Raw genomic sequence first — 16,742 nt, 5'->3', positions numbered from 1 at the left:
AGTGCTTTATTGATTCATATTACAAAAGTTATTTCTCTTTTCTTTTTTCTTTTTTTAGAAAAAGAGAAGCTAGCACCTGCTAAATACAATCAAATAAACATGCAAAACTATTTCATAAATCTGTCATCAACCCAATGGCGGCCATTCAGATCCAATCCTATAGGTGGCGCTGTTGACGTGTCAGTTCATTCGTCTCCAACTAACGATGAGCAGAGAGTCACAAAAGCAGCAGTAGCCGCAGTCATCGGTGGTACGCTGGCGACGAGCACTCAAAGCAATGCATTTTCCCCGTAATATTATAACAGAAAACTGATTTTGTGAATGGTCGCTCCTCGGTGCCAGCATAACGTATTGCAATGGCACCAGGTTGGCAAGAGATCGCTTCGCAGCACGTGGAGCAAATAACGGGTAACGTCCGAGAGATCCTTTCGTACGGCCTCGTCTTTCTGAAGTCCGAGCTCGGAATAGACTTGGGCTTGAATCCCGATCTGTGCGCACCATGGGTGCTCCTCTTGACGGCCTGGATTGGTCTGGTTCTCTTGCTGGTTTTATGGGTGTCGGTGTGTCGAGGTGTCTCGAGAAGATTGACAGAGACACCGGACACCGGCATAGAGCCACCGACGAAGAAGCCAGATAATAAAGCAGATGAACCGAAGAAGAAGAACCGGAGAAAGAATGCAGAAAAGGTTTGCTGTCATTATATGGACAGTATTTGACATTAAGACATCTGTAATCCATTTAATACAAATGTTAGAGGGCTTGATGTTATGGAAATGTCACATCAAATGATAATAGCCCATCCGATGACACATAGCATTAGTCATTGTGGTTCGTGCCCCATAGTTATTGTTTTAAAATGGCACTTCTTTCAAATGTTTCACAGAAAGCTCAAAAGAATGGTCTTGCTGTTGAACCACAAGAAGATCCCAAAGTGCTGGACACTACAGGGCCACCAGAAATGAAGGCAGACAAGGTTTGATTGGTTTCTGACTTTCACTGCTTTAGACTTTATAACCCATGCATCGATTTACCATTTAAGTCAATTAATAAATTATAAGTAATTCTCAAGATCAGAATTTCTGATATATTTTAGTCTGACCAGTGACTGGCTTTCCATACTTCCATGAATTGTTTTTATTCTAAGTGAGGCAGTGAAGAAATAAATTAAGTTTCTTATAGTGGGCGTGACCTAAACTTGCAAACTAGGCACATTTTATTTAAATATCTGCAGCATGGCTGAGCCATGACTGGTATTGATTAGTTTACATTTTTGTTTAACCTTCTCTATAAAACTATTCAAACTATTCAATGTAAACTAGCCAATGTATTGTTTTACTTCGGTTTCAGGCAAAGAAAAATAAGAAAAAGCAAAAGGCTCCGGTCAAAGAGAAGTCATCTGCATCTGGTGATGGCAAAGAACCTGATGAAGGTATATTTTGATGTGTATAAAGTTCAAATAAAACTCACTGTTTATTTTCCCACAGTGGTTAGGGCATCCATCATTATTAAGTTGTCGTTTGTTAGGTACCTGGGAGACCAAGGTCAGTAATCGTGAGAAACGTCAAAAGAAGCGCAAGGACAAAACTCCAGGTGATGGATCAGCAAGCCCAGAGCCAACAGAGACTTCCAGTGCCATTAGTACCATGGAGCAAGTCCAAACTGCCCCAGACGAACCTGAAACTAACATCAAAACCACTGCTTCAACACCTGTAGTCCAGAGAGAAGTGGAGGGTATGATTATTGCTGGATTGGAAACTATTATGATATATACTGTATGAATACTACATATATAGTATATGACACATGTATACGCTACATATGTATATATGGGTGATACTTTACTTCAATACTTTATAGTTCTGGGAAAGGCAAGGACAGATGGAAATTCCAAAACAACTCCATGCCCTTTATTTTTACAACAATGTCCAAGTCACACCGCACTTTTCCAAATTACACTTTAACAATGCACACGTTGTTAAATCTTTCTTCTTTATTTTTCTTTGTTTTTTTACATGAACTATCAACCATGTCATTACCGTGACTTTTCCATTTAAACAGTATAATTAATTGTATGAACCATAACTAATATTAGTGATTTTTTTTTCCAAAACAACTCAATGCCCTTTATTTTTACAACAACATCCGGGTCACCCCGCACCTTTCATAATACGAGTTCTTCTGCCTTTGCCGATGACCGATACAGGCTGGCGATTTTCTTGAGCCGATATTTGGAGCCGATACTGCTTTTGCTCACTCAATTTACATCATAAAAATGACACGATGATGCCAAATGTTACAAGTCTCAATTTAAAAAAAAGTTACATTTATTGAATTTATAAAAAACTATAATTAACAAATAGTAAAAACAGGTGAGGGTGCTATGGAACCATCTTTTAATGTTGTCATGGAAAGGTTGGTTGTTTTAAGTCACATGACCTGCAATCGCTTGCGGCTTCCAGCACTCTGTCTGTAAATAATGCCAGAAAAAAATCTGCAAACACGGCAGCCACATATCGGCCGATACACATAAAACTCGCAAATATCGGCCCTATATATATATATATATATATATATATATATATATATATATATATATATATATATATATATATATATATATATATATATATATATATATAATATATATATATATATATATATATATATATATATATATATATATATATATATAATTTGTTTATTTATTTATTTATTTACAGGGTTCCCACGGGTCCTTGAAAGTTTCTGAATCTGGGAGAAAAAATCCAAGGCCCTGGGAAGTTTTTGAAAATAGACCTTTTTATGCAAGACGTTTTCTGGGAAAAAAATCCTTATTATTACCTGTGTAGTGTAGGATAAGATCATAAAAATTCTAGACTTTTAAGCACACGTGCTAAACAGTTCGTTTAAATGCTTGAATCTTCTTTATGTGAATGTGGATTCATACCAAAATGCTTTTTTGCATAGTTGTGTTTGACACATGAAAACGTCTCTGGTTACGTATGTAACTGTTGTTCCCTGAGAAGGGAACGAGATGCTGCGTCTCCCTTGCCATACTTCCTGCGTCCCTGTAATGCCATCTTTGGTAATATTTCAGATAGCGGTATACTACCTGGCTCCCACATCATCCTGTCTTTGTCGTTAAGCCTCACCATTGGTTGAATTTGATATACACATTCAGACACACTTACCCCTGTAGGCGTCCCCTAAAGTGTCACCACAGTGACGCAGCGCCAGTTCCCTTGAAAGGGAACTGTAACAATGTATCCAAAAAGGTAACACAATGTTACCTTGTCCCCACATTTAGTCCTTGAATTTGAAGTTAACTAAGGTGTGGGATTATATATATATATATAAATATATATATAAATAAATAAATAAATAAATAAATAAATAAATAAATATATATATATATATATATATATATATATATATATATATATATATATATATATATATATATATATATATATATATATATATATATATATATATATATATAAATAAATAAATAAATAAATAACGTGCTACCTACATGTATATATGTAAATGTGTGTATAAATATAGGTATACGCGTATATAAGTATACAATAATTGCTTATAATAAAGTGCTACTTTAATTCTCTCACTTTATAGAGAAACCACCTAGAGTTGAAGCAAATTACGTACGAGACACTGTCGTTCCACAAGGTAATGAGTCATTGGTTTGATTAATAGCAATAACTGTTATTAATACATTGCTTTAAATCAGTGCATAAGCAATTATATCAATGTAAATATGGTTGTCAAAATACATTTTGAATCAGCATTTTCTTTCCTGTGATCCTCAAGTGACTCCATGTTGGGAAGAAGTGCTGTCTGTTAATGGTTCTGGCTGGAGTGACCTCAGCCTAAAGCTTCCACCTCAGATATCCAGTGTTCAGGCAGAGAGCTGGACCAGCAGGACTGCTGAACCTTCCGTCTGGCCTCAGGATATGGAAGGTACTGGAAATGAGTTTGTAGTAGCTAAACCGTTACGTTCTTGAATTTCCTGTGGTGAATGACTAGAAAATGTCTGTGATTATTTCTTCTGTTTGTAGTTCTTGTTAAAATATCTCAGTTTTCTCACTTTAGGCTCATGGACCATTGTTGATGGATCTCAAATTCCAGTCTCATTCAGTGGAATAAGTGGCGGTTGGTATTATTTATGAAATGTGAGCTCATAGTCTCGGTGGAAGTAAAGCCATTGTCAGCCAACAACAGCTGTTTCCTTTCTCTTATGTACACCGATCAGCCTTAAAGGAAAACACCACTGGTTTTCAATATTTTACTATGTTCTTAAATCAGTTTAGACAAATTAATACACACGTATCTTTATTCAGTGAGTGCACTTAATCTTTGTACAGCGCGTCGTGAATGTGTTAGCATTTAGCCTAGCCACATTTATTCCTAAGGATCCAAACAGGGATTAATTTAGAAGCCACCAAACACTTCCATGTTTTCCCTATTTAAAGACTGTTACATGAGTAGTTACACGAGTTAGTATGGTGGCACAAAATAAAACGTGGCAATTTTTAAAGCTGATAAAAAATGAGAACTATATTGTATGGCAGAACAGCACTTAGTTTGCAGCACTTTGACCTCGGGCACAGTAATATTGACAGAAGTTTGAGCGAGAGGGGGAGTCAGGAGTGGTGATGTGGTCGAAGTGCCGCAAACTAAGTGCTCTTCCACCATCCAATATAGTTCTCATTTTTATCCTGTTAAAAAATCGCCACATTTTATTTTGTGTCACCATACTAACTCATGTAACAGTCTTTAAATAGGGAAAACATGGAAGTGTTTGGTGGCTTCTTAATTCATCCCTGTTTGGATCCTAAGGAATGAATGGGGCTAGGCTAAATGCTAACACATTCACAAAGCGCTGTACAAAGATTAAGTGCACACATTGAAAAAAAATAGGTATGTATTAATTCATCTAAGTTGAGGTAAGAACATAGTAAAATAGTAAAAAACAGTGGTGTTTTCCTTTAACATTGTGGCCACCTGCCTAATATTGTGTAGGTCCCCCTTTTGCCAACAAAACAGCCCTGACGCGTCAAGGCATGGACTCCACTAGACCTTTCTATCAGAACCAGCATTTCAGCAATTTCCGCTACAGTAGGTCATCCGTTGGATCGACCACACGGGCCAGCCGTTGCTCCCCACGTGCATCAATGAGCCTTGGCTGCCCATGACCTTGTCGCTGGTTCACCGCTTTTCCTTCCTTGGACAGGGTCATGGGCGGCTCATTGATGCACGTGGGACATGAAGGTTGAACGATATGGGTTAGTGTAGCAGAAAATTTGTAAAAAAGTTACTGTAACTGAAATTGCAGAAAAAGTAAATGCTGGTTCTGATAGAAAGGTCTAGTGGAGTCCATGCCTGTTTTGGTGGCAAAAGGGGACCTACGCAATATTAGGCAGGTGGTCATGATTTTATGGCTTATTGGTGTATTACCATTCAGAATGTTCACCTGACAATGAAGAACCATTTTTGGTTCCTCAAAGAACTATTAGGTCAAATGTCCTTAACATTTCTTTCATACATTCGTAAGAACCATTTTTAGTATAAATAATAAATCATTTTTATTGAACCATTCATCCAGAACCTGTTAATCTATGGTACTATGAAATATAATGGGTTACTTGAAAATATGTTACCACAATGTAAAATCTTGTAAACATAGATCATTTTGTCTTGTACATTTGCAGTCCCTGACCTGAGCTGGGCTCCTCAGCCGCCCCCTGTGAAGGTGGATGATGAGTGGTCTGGACTAAGTACGAATTTTTATCTATTCTTATCCACGCTTGCTCAGTAAAGACGTACCTAATAAAAGTTGCTGTCGTGTTATGTTCCCAAGACAGCGCATCTGCCGATCCGTCGTGCGATTGGAGCGCTCCATCGGAGGAGTGGGGGAATTATGTGGCGCAACAGCCAGTGAGCGCAGCACCTCTTGAGCAGCCAATCCCAGAAGTGCCACGGGTAAGATTCTCTAGTGGTCTCATTTAACAAAAGACATGTGGGAATGGGATCTTGTGTGAGGTGTTTATTGCATTCGAGCTTCTCAATGTTACATTGCTTTGAATTTACCTTACACGTTATCCAAAGCGTCTTACAGTGCAGATTTGATCAGTATGTTTTTTCTCTGGCATCAAATCCTTGGCCTTTGTTCGGTTAGGTGCTGTTTTGATGGAGTAGACTTGCTATGAAAGCAATGTACCTCTGTGCAGGTGTCTGAAGTGGAGAAGGAGAAAGATGAAGCTGCTCCACCTGGCAGTGGTAAAGCTAAAAAGAAGAAGAAAAAGAAGAAGGCTGATGATGCTGGACCATCTGCTCAGGTGAAAAGACTTCAGACTCATCTCTTGATTTTTATAGCAAAACAGGTGCAGTTACAGTAAGGCATTTAGAGTGGAAGTAAACAGGGCTGACCTTGAGTCTGTCTATCAGGGTTCCCACAGATCATGGAATTTTAAAGGAACAGTATGTAAGAAATTTATATCAATTAATCATAAAATGGCCCTGATATGTCACTAGACATTAAGAAATCATTTTCATTTCAAATACTTATATCACTCACAACAGTGGTCTGGCCAGGATATTGTCATTTTAAAAGTGGAGTTGCAGCCCTCAACTGATGTTTATGTTGTCATTTTGTGTATTGGCCACCAGCTGTGTGATTGCAGTACCAGTTTTAGCCACAAGTTTTTGTGATTGCAGTACCAGTGTTGGCCACAATCCTACATACTGTTCCTTTAAGCGTTTGTTTTCAGAGTGATAAACATTTTCTGGTAATTAATTCACCGTCAGGCCATTCAGGGAGTAGGTGACATTGTTTTAGCAATGTCACTCCGATAGGCGCCCATGTTTGCAAGGCCTCCGAGCAGTTATTTCAATCACATCCTATCTACTTGAGTGGGGAAGTACAGAAATGTGTTAAATCACATGCAAAAATCACAATTTAACAACATATGTCTGACCAACAATTAAACCTGACATCAGCCGTACCATATATGCGGTCTGGTGGACTTACAATGTCCGTAAAAAGGTGCATTTTGTAACTTTAGAAGGATCTCTAAACAGAAATGAAATATTATCTACATAACTATATTATCAGTGGTGTATAAAGACCTTACATAATGAACGCTATTGTTTTTATTACCTAAGAATGAGTCAGTTTTATCTACATACACTGTTGGTCTCCTTACATTTCAGTCGCCATTTCGTTTTTACAGAAGCCCTAAACAGACAAATTGTTTCGTAGAGCGCGTTTTTTTTTCACTACGTTGTCTCAGACGATGTCGATGTTTGTCCTATGGCGGCCACCGTAGCTTCTCTATGCGTTTTTAAGAGCAGTGAGCTGTGGACGGAGCCGTTTAGACTAGATGCTGCTAACAATCTACACACAGTGGACCTTTAAAGGTGCCGTAGAATGTAAAACTGTATTTACCTAGGTGTAGATGAATAATAAGCGTTCTGTACACGATAATGACATATCCTGAGCTTCAAACACTATTGTTTCCTCCACCTTATGTAACTTTTTGCATGCAAAAGACGGCTGGAAAAAATGCCAATCTCAACATAACACCGACTGTGACATTACAGTCGCGATGTACGCCCCAACTTTAAAGCTCCCGTTCTTTCTATGTTTCTGAAGCTTTGATTGTGTTTACAGTGCGCAATATAACATGTGTTCATGTTTCACGTGTAAAAAATGTGGTATTTTCACACAATTTACTTATCTGTATACCGTTTTTTTCACTGTCCTTAAAACGGGCTGATCCTTGTTCTATGAAGTCCCTCCTTCAGAAATACGTAACGAGTTCTGATTGTGTAGTTTGTTTAGTGTGTTGTGATTCGATAGCAGCTTAGCTTGCCGTTAGCTTAGCTGGCGACTGATGTATTCCTGTGGGCGGAGTTTAGTCAAAAAACTGTTCTACTGACATCATTAAAGCAGGAAGTAGAGGGCTGTAGTCCAAACCGGCCATTCGCTGTAGGCTTTGAAAGACGAATTATGCTAAAGAAAATATATTGCCTGGCAGTGAACTTTGAACTTTATCATTTTACAAGTATTATTTATGCTATTATTGCAACATTACACACTAACTAGGGTTTAAAAAATGGGATTAGAAAGAACATTACCTTTAAGTCCACAAGACGTAGGGTGTACCTTCTGTCATTTTTAGGTTTGCTCATGGGCGCACCCTTTTGCACCTTAATGCACACTTTTCCTGAGTGTACACTTGTTACGTTACGTCAAAAAAGTGCACATTTGTATTAAGACCGCAGTGTTTAGGGTGACATTTGGGACAGGGCCTTACAATACTACCAATAATCTATGGCCTCAATCAAATGGTTCTAAAAATGTTTAGTTTCCTGCACAGATCGATTGTTTCATTTTAAAGACTTCAATATTTAATCCGGAGCTGAGGGGATTATTATTGTGTTGCCTGTATCTGCTTTATTGACTCTTAGGGGCTGTCCACACAGAGACGCGTATCACTGTATACGTATACATTTTTTATCGTATTGGCGTTTCGTCTACACGGATCCGTCGTTTTGGGAGACTGAAACCGCTATTTTTTGAAACCAGGTCCTAAAGTGGATAAATCAGAAATCGACACCCTTGCGGTTTCGTGTGTACAGCCAATCCGTATATTTTGTGAAGCGAAAACGTCATCACATCACGTATCGGAAGCGTCACACGTAACAGCAACAACAATAATGACGGACTACATAATTGTGTTCGTGCTACAGAAGCTACTAAGCCTACTAGCTTTATTACAGCAAAATCTATTGCTTCTATTCAATTGTGGTGAGCAACAAGCGATAATGGACAACACCATACGCCACATGCTCTTAGATCCACCGTGGAAGACAACCAGGAGAAAGACTCCACTCTTCCTCTTATTGGTTCGTATACAGCGCGCAAGGTTATGCGCATGCTCAAAGTCGTCTTCTCCGTGTATAGTGTATATCTGTGGCAGAATTACAGCCTCCCATACTGGTCTGGCATATATACTACACCGCTTTCAGTCGGTTTCAGTGGTTTCGTGTGTGCGCAGATATTTCTTGAGACGACGCCGTGTTTACGGATTATTTTTTTAGAACAAGGAAAAAAATGATCGGAAAGGGGAATGCACCGGCTTCGTGTGGACAAAGCCTTAAAATCATGGCAGCCATGGACTTGCATTGTATGAATCGCCAAGGGTTTCAGCTAAAAATCTTCTTTACTGTTTCACTGAAGAAACAATGTCACCTTTATATTATATAGCCTGAGAGGGTGAATAAAAAAATGAAATAGCAAATTTTCATTTTGACACACACATCTCTTTTAGGAATTACATTGGTAACACAGGACCCGACATTCATCTACCTAGAAAAACAATTCAAGAAGACAATTTAGACAACGGATCAAATTACAGATGGGTTTTACTGAATAATTCATTTAAAAATATGAGCTTCACATATCGTCTTCAAACCCTTCCAAACAATAGCCCAGTTTATTTCTGTTGGAAGTGAATTTCAGCAAACAAGTCAAAATGATTTTTTTGGTAATCAACCACAGTGCTTCTATCAGCCTAGAAAACGTGAAAAAGAACAACCCAGTAACTTAGTTTTGGTAAACCATTCTCTGCAAGCATGTGAAAAAATAGGTCATTGAAATTTGGCTCCCCTTGTGATGTCAGAAGGGGATATACCGCCCCTTAAAGGAATATTCCATTTTCTTAAAAGAAAAATCCAGATAATTTACTCACCACCATGTCATCCAAAATGTTGATGTCTTTCTTTGTTCAGTCAAGAAGAAATTATGTTTTTTGAGGAAAACATTGCAGGATTTTTCGAATTTTAATGGACTTTAATAGACACCAAGAATTAACACTTAACTCAACACGTAACAGTTTTTTCAATGGAGTTTCAAAGGAATATAAACGATCCCAAATGAGGCATAAGGGTCTTATCTAGCAAAACGATTGTCATTTTTGACAATAAAAATAACAAATATACACTTTTAAAGCACAACTTCTCTTCTAAATCCGGTCCAGCGCGACCTAACGTAAATGCGTAGTTACGTAGGGAGGTCACGTGTTACATATATAAAACGCACATTTGCGGACCATTGTAAACAATAAACTGACACAAAGACAATAATTTGTATCAGTTGACATACAACAACGTAGGAACGGTCCTCTTTCAACACACTTGTAAACACTGGGGTGGAGTTTCGCGTTCGTCCTCTGTGACCTCTTGACGTGATGACGTATTGCGTGGGGTCAGCTGGTGTATTAGGACCGGATCTGGACGAGAAGTTGTGGTTTAAAAGTGTATATTTGTTATTTTTCTTGTCAAAAATGACAATCGTTTTGCTAGATAAGACCCTTATGCCTCGTTTGGGATCGTTTAGAGTCCTTTGAAACTCCGTTAAAAAAACTGTTACGTGTTGAGTTAAGTGTTAATTTTTGGGCTCTATTAAAGTCTATTAAAATGAGAAAAATCCTGCAATGTTTTCCTCAAAAAACATAATTTCTTCTCCACTGAACAAAGAAAGACATCAACATTTTGGATGACATGGTGGTAAATTATCTGGATTTTTCTTTTAAGAAAATGGAATATTCCTTTAATCTGCACTATACAACCACGGCACTGCCATTTAGTGCAGAGAGAGAGAGAGAAAAAAAATTTGACAGCACAATGGAGTTTCAATAAAAAAAAACACCATTGTTCCGATCAGCGTTTGTGGCTCATTTGCATTTTAAGGGACACACCCAAAAACGCAAACTTTTGTTCACACTTACAAAGTGGCAATTTTAACATGCTATAATAAATTATCTATATGGTACTCTGTGGAAACCAAAGATTTATTTTACAAGTCTTGTTAAATGTCCCCTTTAATATCTCTTTCAGATTCCGACCCAAGTGAAGGCAGAGAGAGATCTGAGCGCGGGACCGCAGACACAGAGCACAGCAGGAAACCCATTGGCTGCCACGGCAGGGGTGAGACTTCTTTCTATTAAAACAAAAACAAAAGTGCGCTCGGACTGCAGGTCATGTAGTTTTGTCCAACTCTCACCCACAGACCCGTGTGGAGGTCCCGGCACATGCCGTACCATCAGTTCCAGTACAAACACAGCAGAAAATAGGTGGACCTGAATCAACCGACAAACCTGCACCTGTACCAACACAAAGTAGGTTAAACCTCCCAGTAAAAGAGCTAACGAACCAGTATTATGGTCGATGGTAATTAAACATCTAATGTTATTCACAATAGGAGTTGTGCTATGAATGCTTAGCTGTGTAAACATGATCTATTGTTTCCGTTTACTTTCAATAATGACAAAGGTTTGCGGTAAAGCTAGTTGTAAATAGAAGTACAGGGCTGGGATTTACTGACCCTCCCTGTTTAACCACATAGTTAATTGTTTAAACTTAATTAAAATATTTACAGTGAGCAAGACTATGCACAACTTTAAATCCAGCTGAATGGTTTTGTAGATTAACTCTAAATGCAAACTGTAAATAGGCCTCACGTCAAGCTTTCAAAATGCTTTTTTTATCCCCTAGAAAAGCCAGAAGAGAGCTTTGAGTCTCCAAAACAAGTCAAGAAGAAGAAGGCCAGAAGGGATATATGAAAGCGTTGCCCGTGTACGGAAGAGAAGACAACATATGCAATCTCTGGGTTGAACAGGATTACATACTTCCTGAGTGACTGTACTTTTTTGATACCTTAATCCACTGTGTTGTGAATCCCATCCGATTGTCCCGGTCTCATTAGGTATATCTAGCCAATGTACTGTAACAAATACATTGTACGAAAGGGACACTTAAAATACAATTTTTTTTAAATGTATGTTGATGAATTATACAGTACATTTGATATGATTTGTACTTGCGGTGAAATGCTTTTGTAAGTGGATCTTTCTGGTACTAGGGCTGTAGTGTGTAGTGTCAAACAACACTGACCCCGACAACTAAGATTTGCGCAAAGGGGAAATAAGGGGATCGTCCAATCCCGGTTGAGGATCTGTAGATCACCGTTGACCTGTTTCGTGAGATTTATAGTGCACTAACTGAGGTACTTGACCGGTGTGATTTACAGCAATGTTGGGAAGAAGTAAACAAATCAAGCCATATGCAAGAACGTCTTTCTGCTGGTACGAATAGATGAGCCTATTATTTGACTTTTTTTAAACTCATGCTTTAGTGTAGTAGTAACGTTGGCCGGTTAATTGTGATCACAGTGTTACAACAGGTACAGCAGAAATGTCAGGAAATTTTTAATGCCTTAACATCTTGTGATGTGCAAGATGGCAGCAGAGATCTGTCGGTTGCATGCGGTTTCCTCTTTCGTATTTATTGGTTAATAAAAGTCATGTTTAACGAGTAATAAAGATTAAAGTTTCTTTGCACATATGTCTCCGTGTCCCTATGTGCTACAAAGCTGTTCAGATGCTTGTATTTTAAAGGAGAAAGTTTGAAATGAATAACATGATAAAGGGATACATTACCCCAATATAAAAATTCTGTCATTTACTTACCCTCGTGTTGTTGCAAACCTGTATACATTTCGGTTTGGTTACAAACATTGCTCAAAATGTTATCCTTTACGAGACTGCAGACAACTCCGGGTCGGATCTGCACCTGATCCGCACGGGAGCTGCTGACTTTGGCGTGGATTCGGCCTGGAGTCAGCTGTAATTGTGTTCAGAAGAACAAAGAAATGACAGACGGCAAAAAATGACTTGCTTGGTATTTTTGTATTATTTTTAGTACAAATATCTACAAATATTTAAATTAAGAATAAAAAAATAAGCAAAATGACCTAAGAAAATTAGTCTAGATTTTAGACAAAAAAATTATTTAAGTGAATGTGTGCTTAAAAATGGGGTAAGAAAATAAATATTGAAATAAGTTAACTTTTTTCTCAAACACTACACTGCAAAAAATTATTTTCAAGAAAAAAGATTCTTAGTATTCTTGTCTTGTTTTCAGTAAAAATATCTAAAAATTCTTAAATTAAGATGCTTTTTCGTGATTAGCAAAACGACCCAAGAAAATAAGTAGTTTTTAGGCAAAAAAGCTAATTTTACTGGAATTTTTCTTGAATTTAGCATCTAAGAAAAATGTTCAAAATTTTTTTGCTTACCTCATTGGCAGATTTTTTTTGCTTGTTTTATTCACAAAATCACTTAAATTTGATATTTTTGGTTTTTGGTGACTTATTTTTTGGGTCGTTTTGCTCATCAAGATAAAGCATCTTAATTCAATAATTTTTAGATATTTTTACTGAAAACAAGACAAAAATACTAAGAATTGTTTTCTTGAAAATCATTTGTTGCAGTGTAAATACAACAAAAATAAAAAACATTTTCTTACCTCATTGGCAGATTTTTTGCTGGTTTTAAGCACAAATTCACTTAACTCATTCCCTGCCAGCCATTTTTTGAAAAGTGTTTCTTCTAAAAATGTATAAACATACAAATATATCAAATAAAAGAACAGACCCTCTGCTTTCAAACAAACAAACAAAAACAGGAAAAAACGTTTCATCCTATCTATATTTTTTTAGCAAAAAGCTAATTGCATAAGTGAATGTGTGCTTAAAAATGGGGTAAGAAAAAAAATATTGAAATAAGTTAACTTTTTTTCTCAAACACTACACTGCAAAAAAAGATTTTCAAGAATAAAGATTCTTAGTATTTTTGTCTTGTTTTCAGTAAAAATATCTAAAAATTCTTAAATTAAGATGCTTTTTCTTGATTAGCAAAATGACCCAAGAAAATAAGTAAATTTTTTAGACCAAAGATATCAAATTTGTGATTTTATGCATAAACCAAGCAAAAAAGCTAATTTTACTGGAATTTTTCTTGAATTTAGTGTTTTTACTAAGAAAAGTTTTCAAGATTTTTTTGCTTACCTCATTGGCAGATTTTTTTGCTTGTTTTATTCACAAAATCACTTAAATTTGATATTTTTGGTCTAAAAACTAGACTTATTTTTTGGGTCGTTTTGCTCATCAAGAAAAAGCATCTTAATTAAATAATTTTTAGCTATTTTTACTGAAAACAAGACAAAAAAAACTAAGAATTGTTTTCTTGAAAATCATTTGTTGCAGTGTAAATACAATAAAAATAAAAAACCTTTTCTTACCACATTGGCAGATTTTTTGCTTGTTTTAAGCACAAATTCACTTAACTCATTCCCTGCCAGCCATTTTTTGAAAAGTTGCCTGCCAGCTGTTTTTTTTGTGATTTTCACAAGTGTTTCTTCTAAAAATATATGAACATACAAATATATCAAATAAAAGAACAGACCCTCTGCTTTCAAACACACACAAACAAAATAAATTAAAGACCTATTTATTTTCTATTGCATTTTCTTAATATAATCTTGTTCTTATGCGCCTCTTAATTGTTTTTATGATGTATTGTTTTTACCTGTGTACCTGTAGCACTTTGAGACATGTCCTTCATGTATAAAGTGCACTATAAATAAAAATTATTATTATTATTATTATTATTACAAACAAAACGGGAAAAACTGTTTCATCCTATCTATATTTTTTTCTTCGTTTATAAACTCTTAATTATGGGTATTTTTCTTTAAAAATTTTTTTTTTAGCAAAAAGCTAATTGCATAAGTGAATGTGTGCTTAAAAATGGGGTAAGAAAAAAAATATTGAAGTAAGTTAACTTTTTTTCTCAAACACCAAATACACTGCAAAACATGATTTTCGAAAAAAAATGTTCTTAGTATTTTTGTCTTGTTTTCAGTAAAAATTCTTAAATTAAGATGCTTTTTCTTGATTAGCAAAACGACCCAAGAAAATAAGTCTAGTTGTTAGACCAAAAAGATCAAATTTAAGTGATTTTGTACATAAAACAAGCATAAAAAAATCTGCCAATGGGGTAAACAAATTTTTCTTGAATTTTTCTTGAATTTAGTGTTTAAGAAAAATGTTCACGATTTTTGCTTACCCCAATTGGCAGATTTTTTGCTCGTTTTAAGCACAAATTCACTTAACTCATTGCCCGCCAGCCGATTTTTGTAAAGTTGCCCGCCAGCATTTTTTGTGATTTTCACAAAAGTTTCACAAAATGCCTGCCAGGAAAATTTTCTTCAAAAAATATATAAACATACAAATATTTCAAATGAAAGAACAGACCCTCTGCTTTCAAACAAACAAACAATAAACAACCAAAACGGGGGAAAAAACCTGTTTCATCCTATCTATATATTTTTTCTTCGCTTATAAACTCTTAAATATAACGATTATCAAAACATACACAGAGTTTAAAATTAGTAAATAACGTTTTGGATACTTTTTTTTATAAACTGGGTAAGTGCCAGTGTTAACATATAAATTCATCAGGAAAACGTTTTTATGCAAATGTTTAATTTTGCTCATCAAGAAAATGCATCTTGATTTAAGAATTTGTAGTTATTTGTACTGAAAACAAAACAAAAATACTAGGTAAGAAAGTCATTTTTGCAGTGTGCACAGGTTTGTAAAAAATTTTTGGGTAAACTATACCTTTTAAGTCAAATGAAACGCTGCAGATAGGAGAACCAGAGCAAAGTTAAAAGGCAATGTTGGTCAAGATGGATAAGCAGTTAAGCCATTGTATGACATGCAGTGTCCTATTAAACTCAAACTTTAACAAATGTTCAGTCTGAAATCTGACCTCACATGATTTATAACTAACCCAAGTTGTGTGTCAACGGTGTGAAATGGAGACCCAGGGTAAAAAGTAAAGTAAAAAGTCACGAAATCCAACACGTCATACATTAACATTGTTTTATTAAATCATTGTAAGGCCACTGTGTGCAGACATTGTGAACAACAAAAGCAACTGCCCCTGGATCAGAGCACTGCCATGAAAAACTATCTAGATTACAGAAGCCCATTAAGGCACAATTAGACTCATCTGATCCATCACCCCACCTGAGTAGTGTGCAGCCTGTGACCGTTCAAAATTACATCTTTATTGAGCAATTCAGTTTATTCTAAAGTACCTTCTAACAATTTATAAGGGTGATCTGAATAATTATCAAATATAGGTTTTTAATGTCATATGTGATAAAAAAAAAAGAATATGAGTCTTAGAAACACGCATTACATCCTAAATAACTCAATTGTGTATGACATCCATCCCCCAAAACAAACTGATAAACAGGACAGATTCAATTAACCTGACCCTTAACAAAAAACAGACTATTAAATGTTAAGCAAAAATAAACGTGCATTCTATAAAACGACACTTTTTTGGTATCTCTGCCTTTACAACATCCAACCGTTCAAATGGTGCACAAGTAATGCAACCAATATATGATAGACATCTCACAAAAATCACACAGCCACTTAATATATACACACACATTAACTCATTCATCCACCCGACACGCATGCACCGAGGTGTCAAGCATCTACGGATCTGAATATAAGACCATCACAGGATTCAAAACGTCGATGGATCGAGCGAAACAAAGACATTTAGAAGAAGGGAAGTGAGATGAGGGAACAAGGCATGTCAAACATAAGGGCTAGTGAAAGTCGTATCAAAACGGATATTGAGATTTTATTTGAATCTAAATGTAATGTATCTGTGTGTCAAGTTAGTGATGTGAAACTAAAAAAAAATTGAAATAAATACTTTTAGCATAAAGAATAAAGCCGAACTGAAAGAACGTTTGGCCCATGAATTTCTCACTACTGTATTATGTCC

At 36.2% G+C, this 16,742-nt stretch overlaps 1 protein-coding gene across 1 annotated transcript; it reads left to right on the top strand.

Annotated features, from left to right (window-relative positions):
* Window positions 1-189: 189 nt before the first annotated feature.
* Window positions 190-12,425, top strand: mtdhb (metadherin b). Its single transcript, XM_065298615.2, has 13 exons — window positions 190-686; window positions 884-973; window positions 1,348-1,429; window positions 1,525-1,731; window positions 3,637-3,690; window positions 3,832-3,981; window positions 4,114-4,173; window positions 5,733-5,798; window positions 5,882-6,003; window positions 6,252-6,359; window positions 10,924-11,013; window positions 11,096-11,204; window positions 11,581-12,425. Exons 1-13 carry the CDS (start codon window positions 357-359, stop codon window positions 11,646-11,648), a joined length of 1,536 nt encoding a protein of 511 aa, XP_065154687.1. The 5' UTR covers window positions 190-356; the 3' UTR covers window positions 11,649-12,425.
* The last annotated feature ends 4,317 nt before the right edge of the window (window positions 12,426-16,742 follow it).

Source organism: Paramisgurnus dabryanus, chromosome 13 (genome assembly GCF_030506205.2).
Source record: "Paramisgurnus dabryanus chromosome 13, PD_genome_1.1, whole genome shotgun sequence".
Classification (NCBI taxonomy): domain Eukaryota; kingdom Metazoa; phylum Chordata; class Actinopteri; order Cypriniformes; family Cobitidae; genus Paramisgurnus; species Paramisgurnus dabryanus.
Note: the sequence above shows the minus strand (reverse complement) of the source record. Positions and strands in the feature narration are given on the sequence as shown.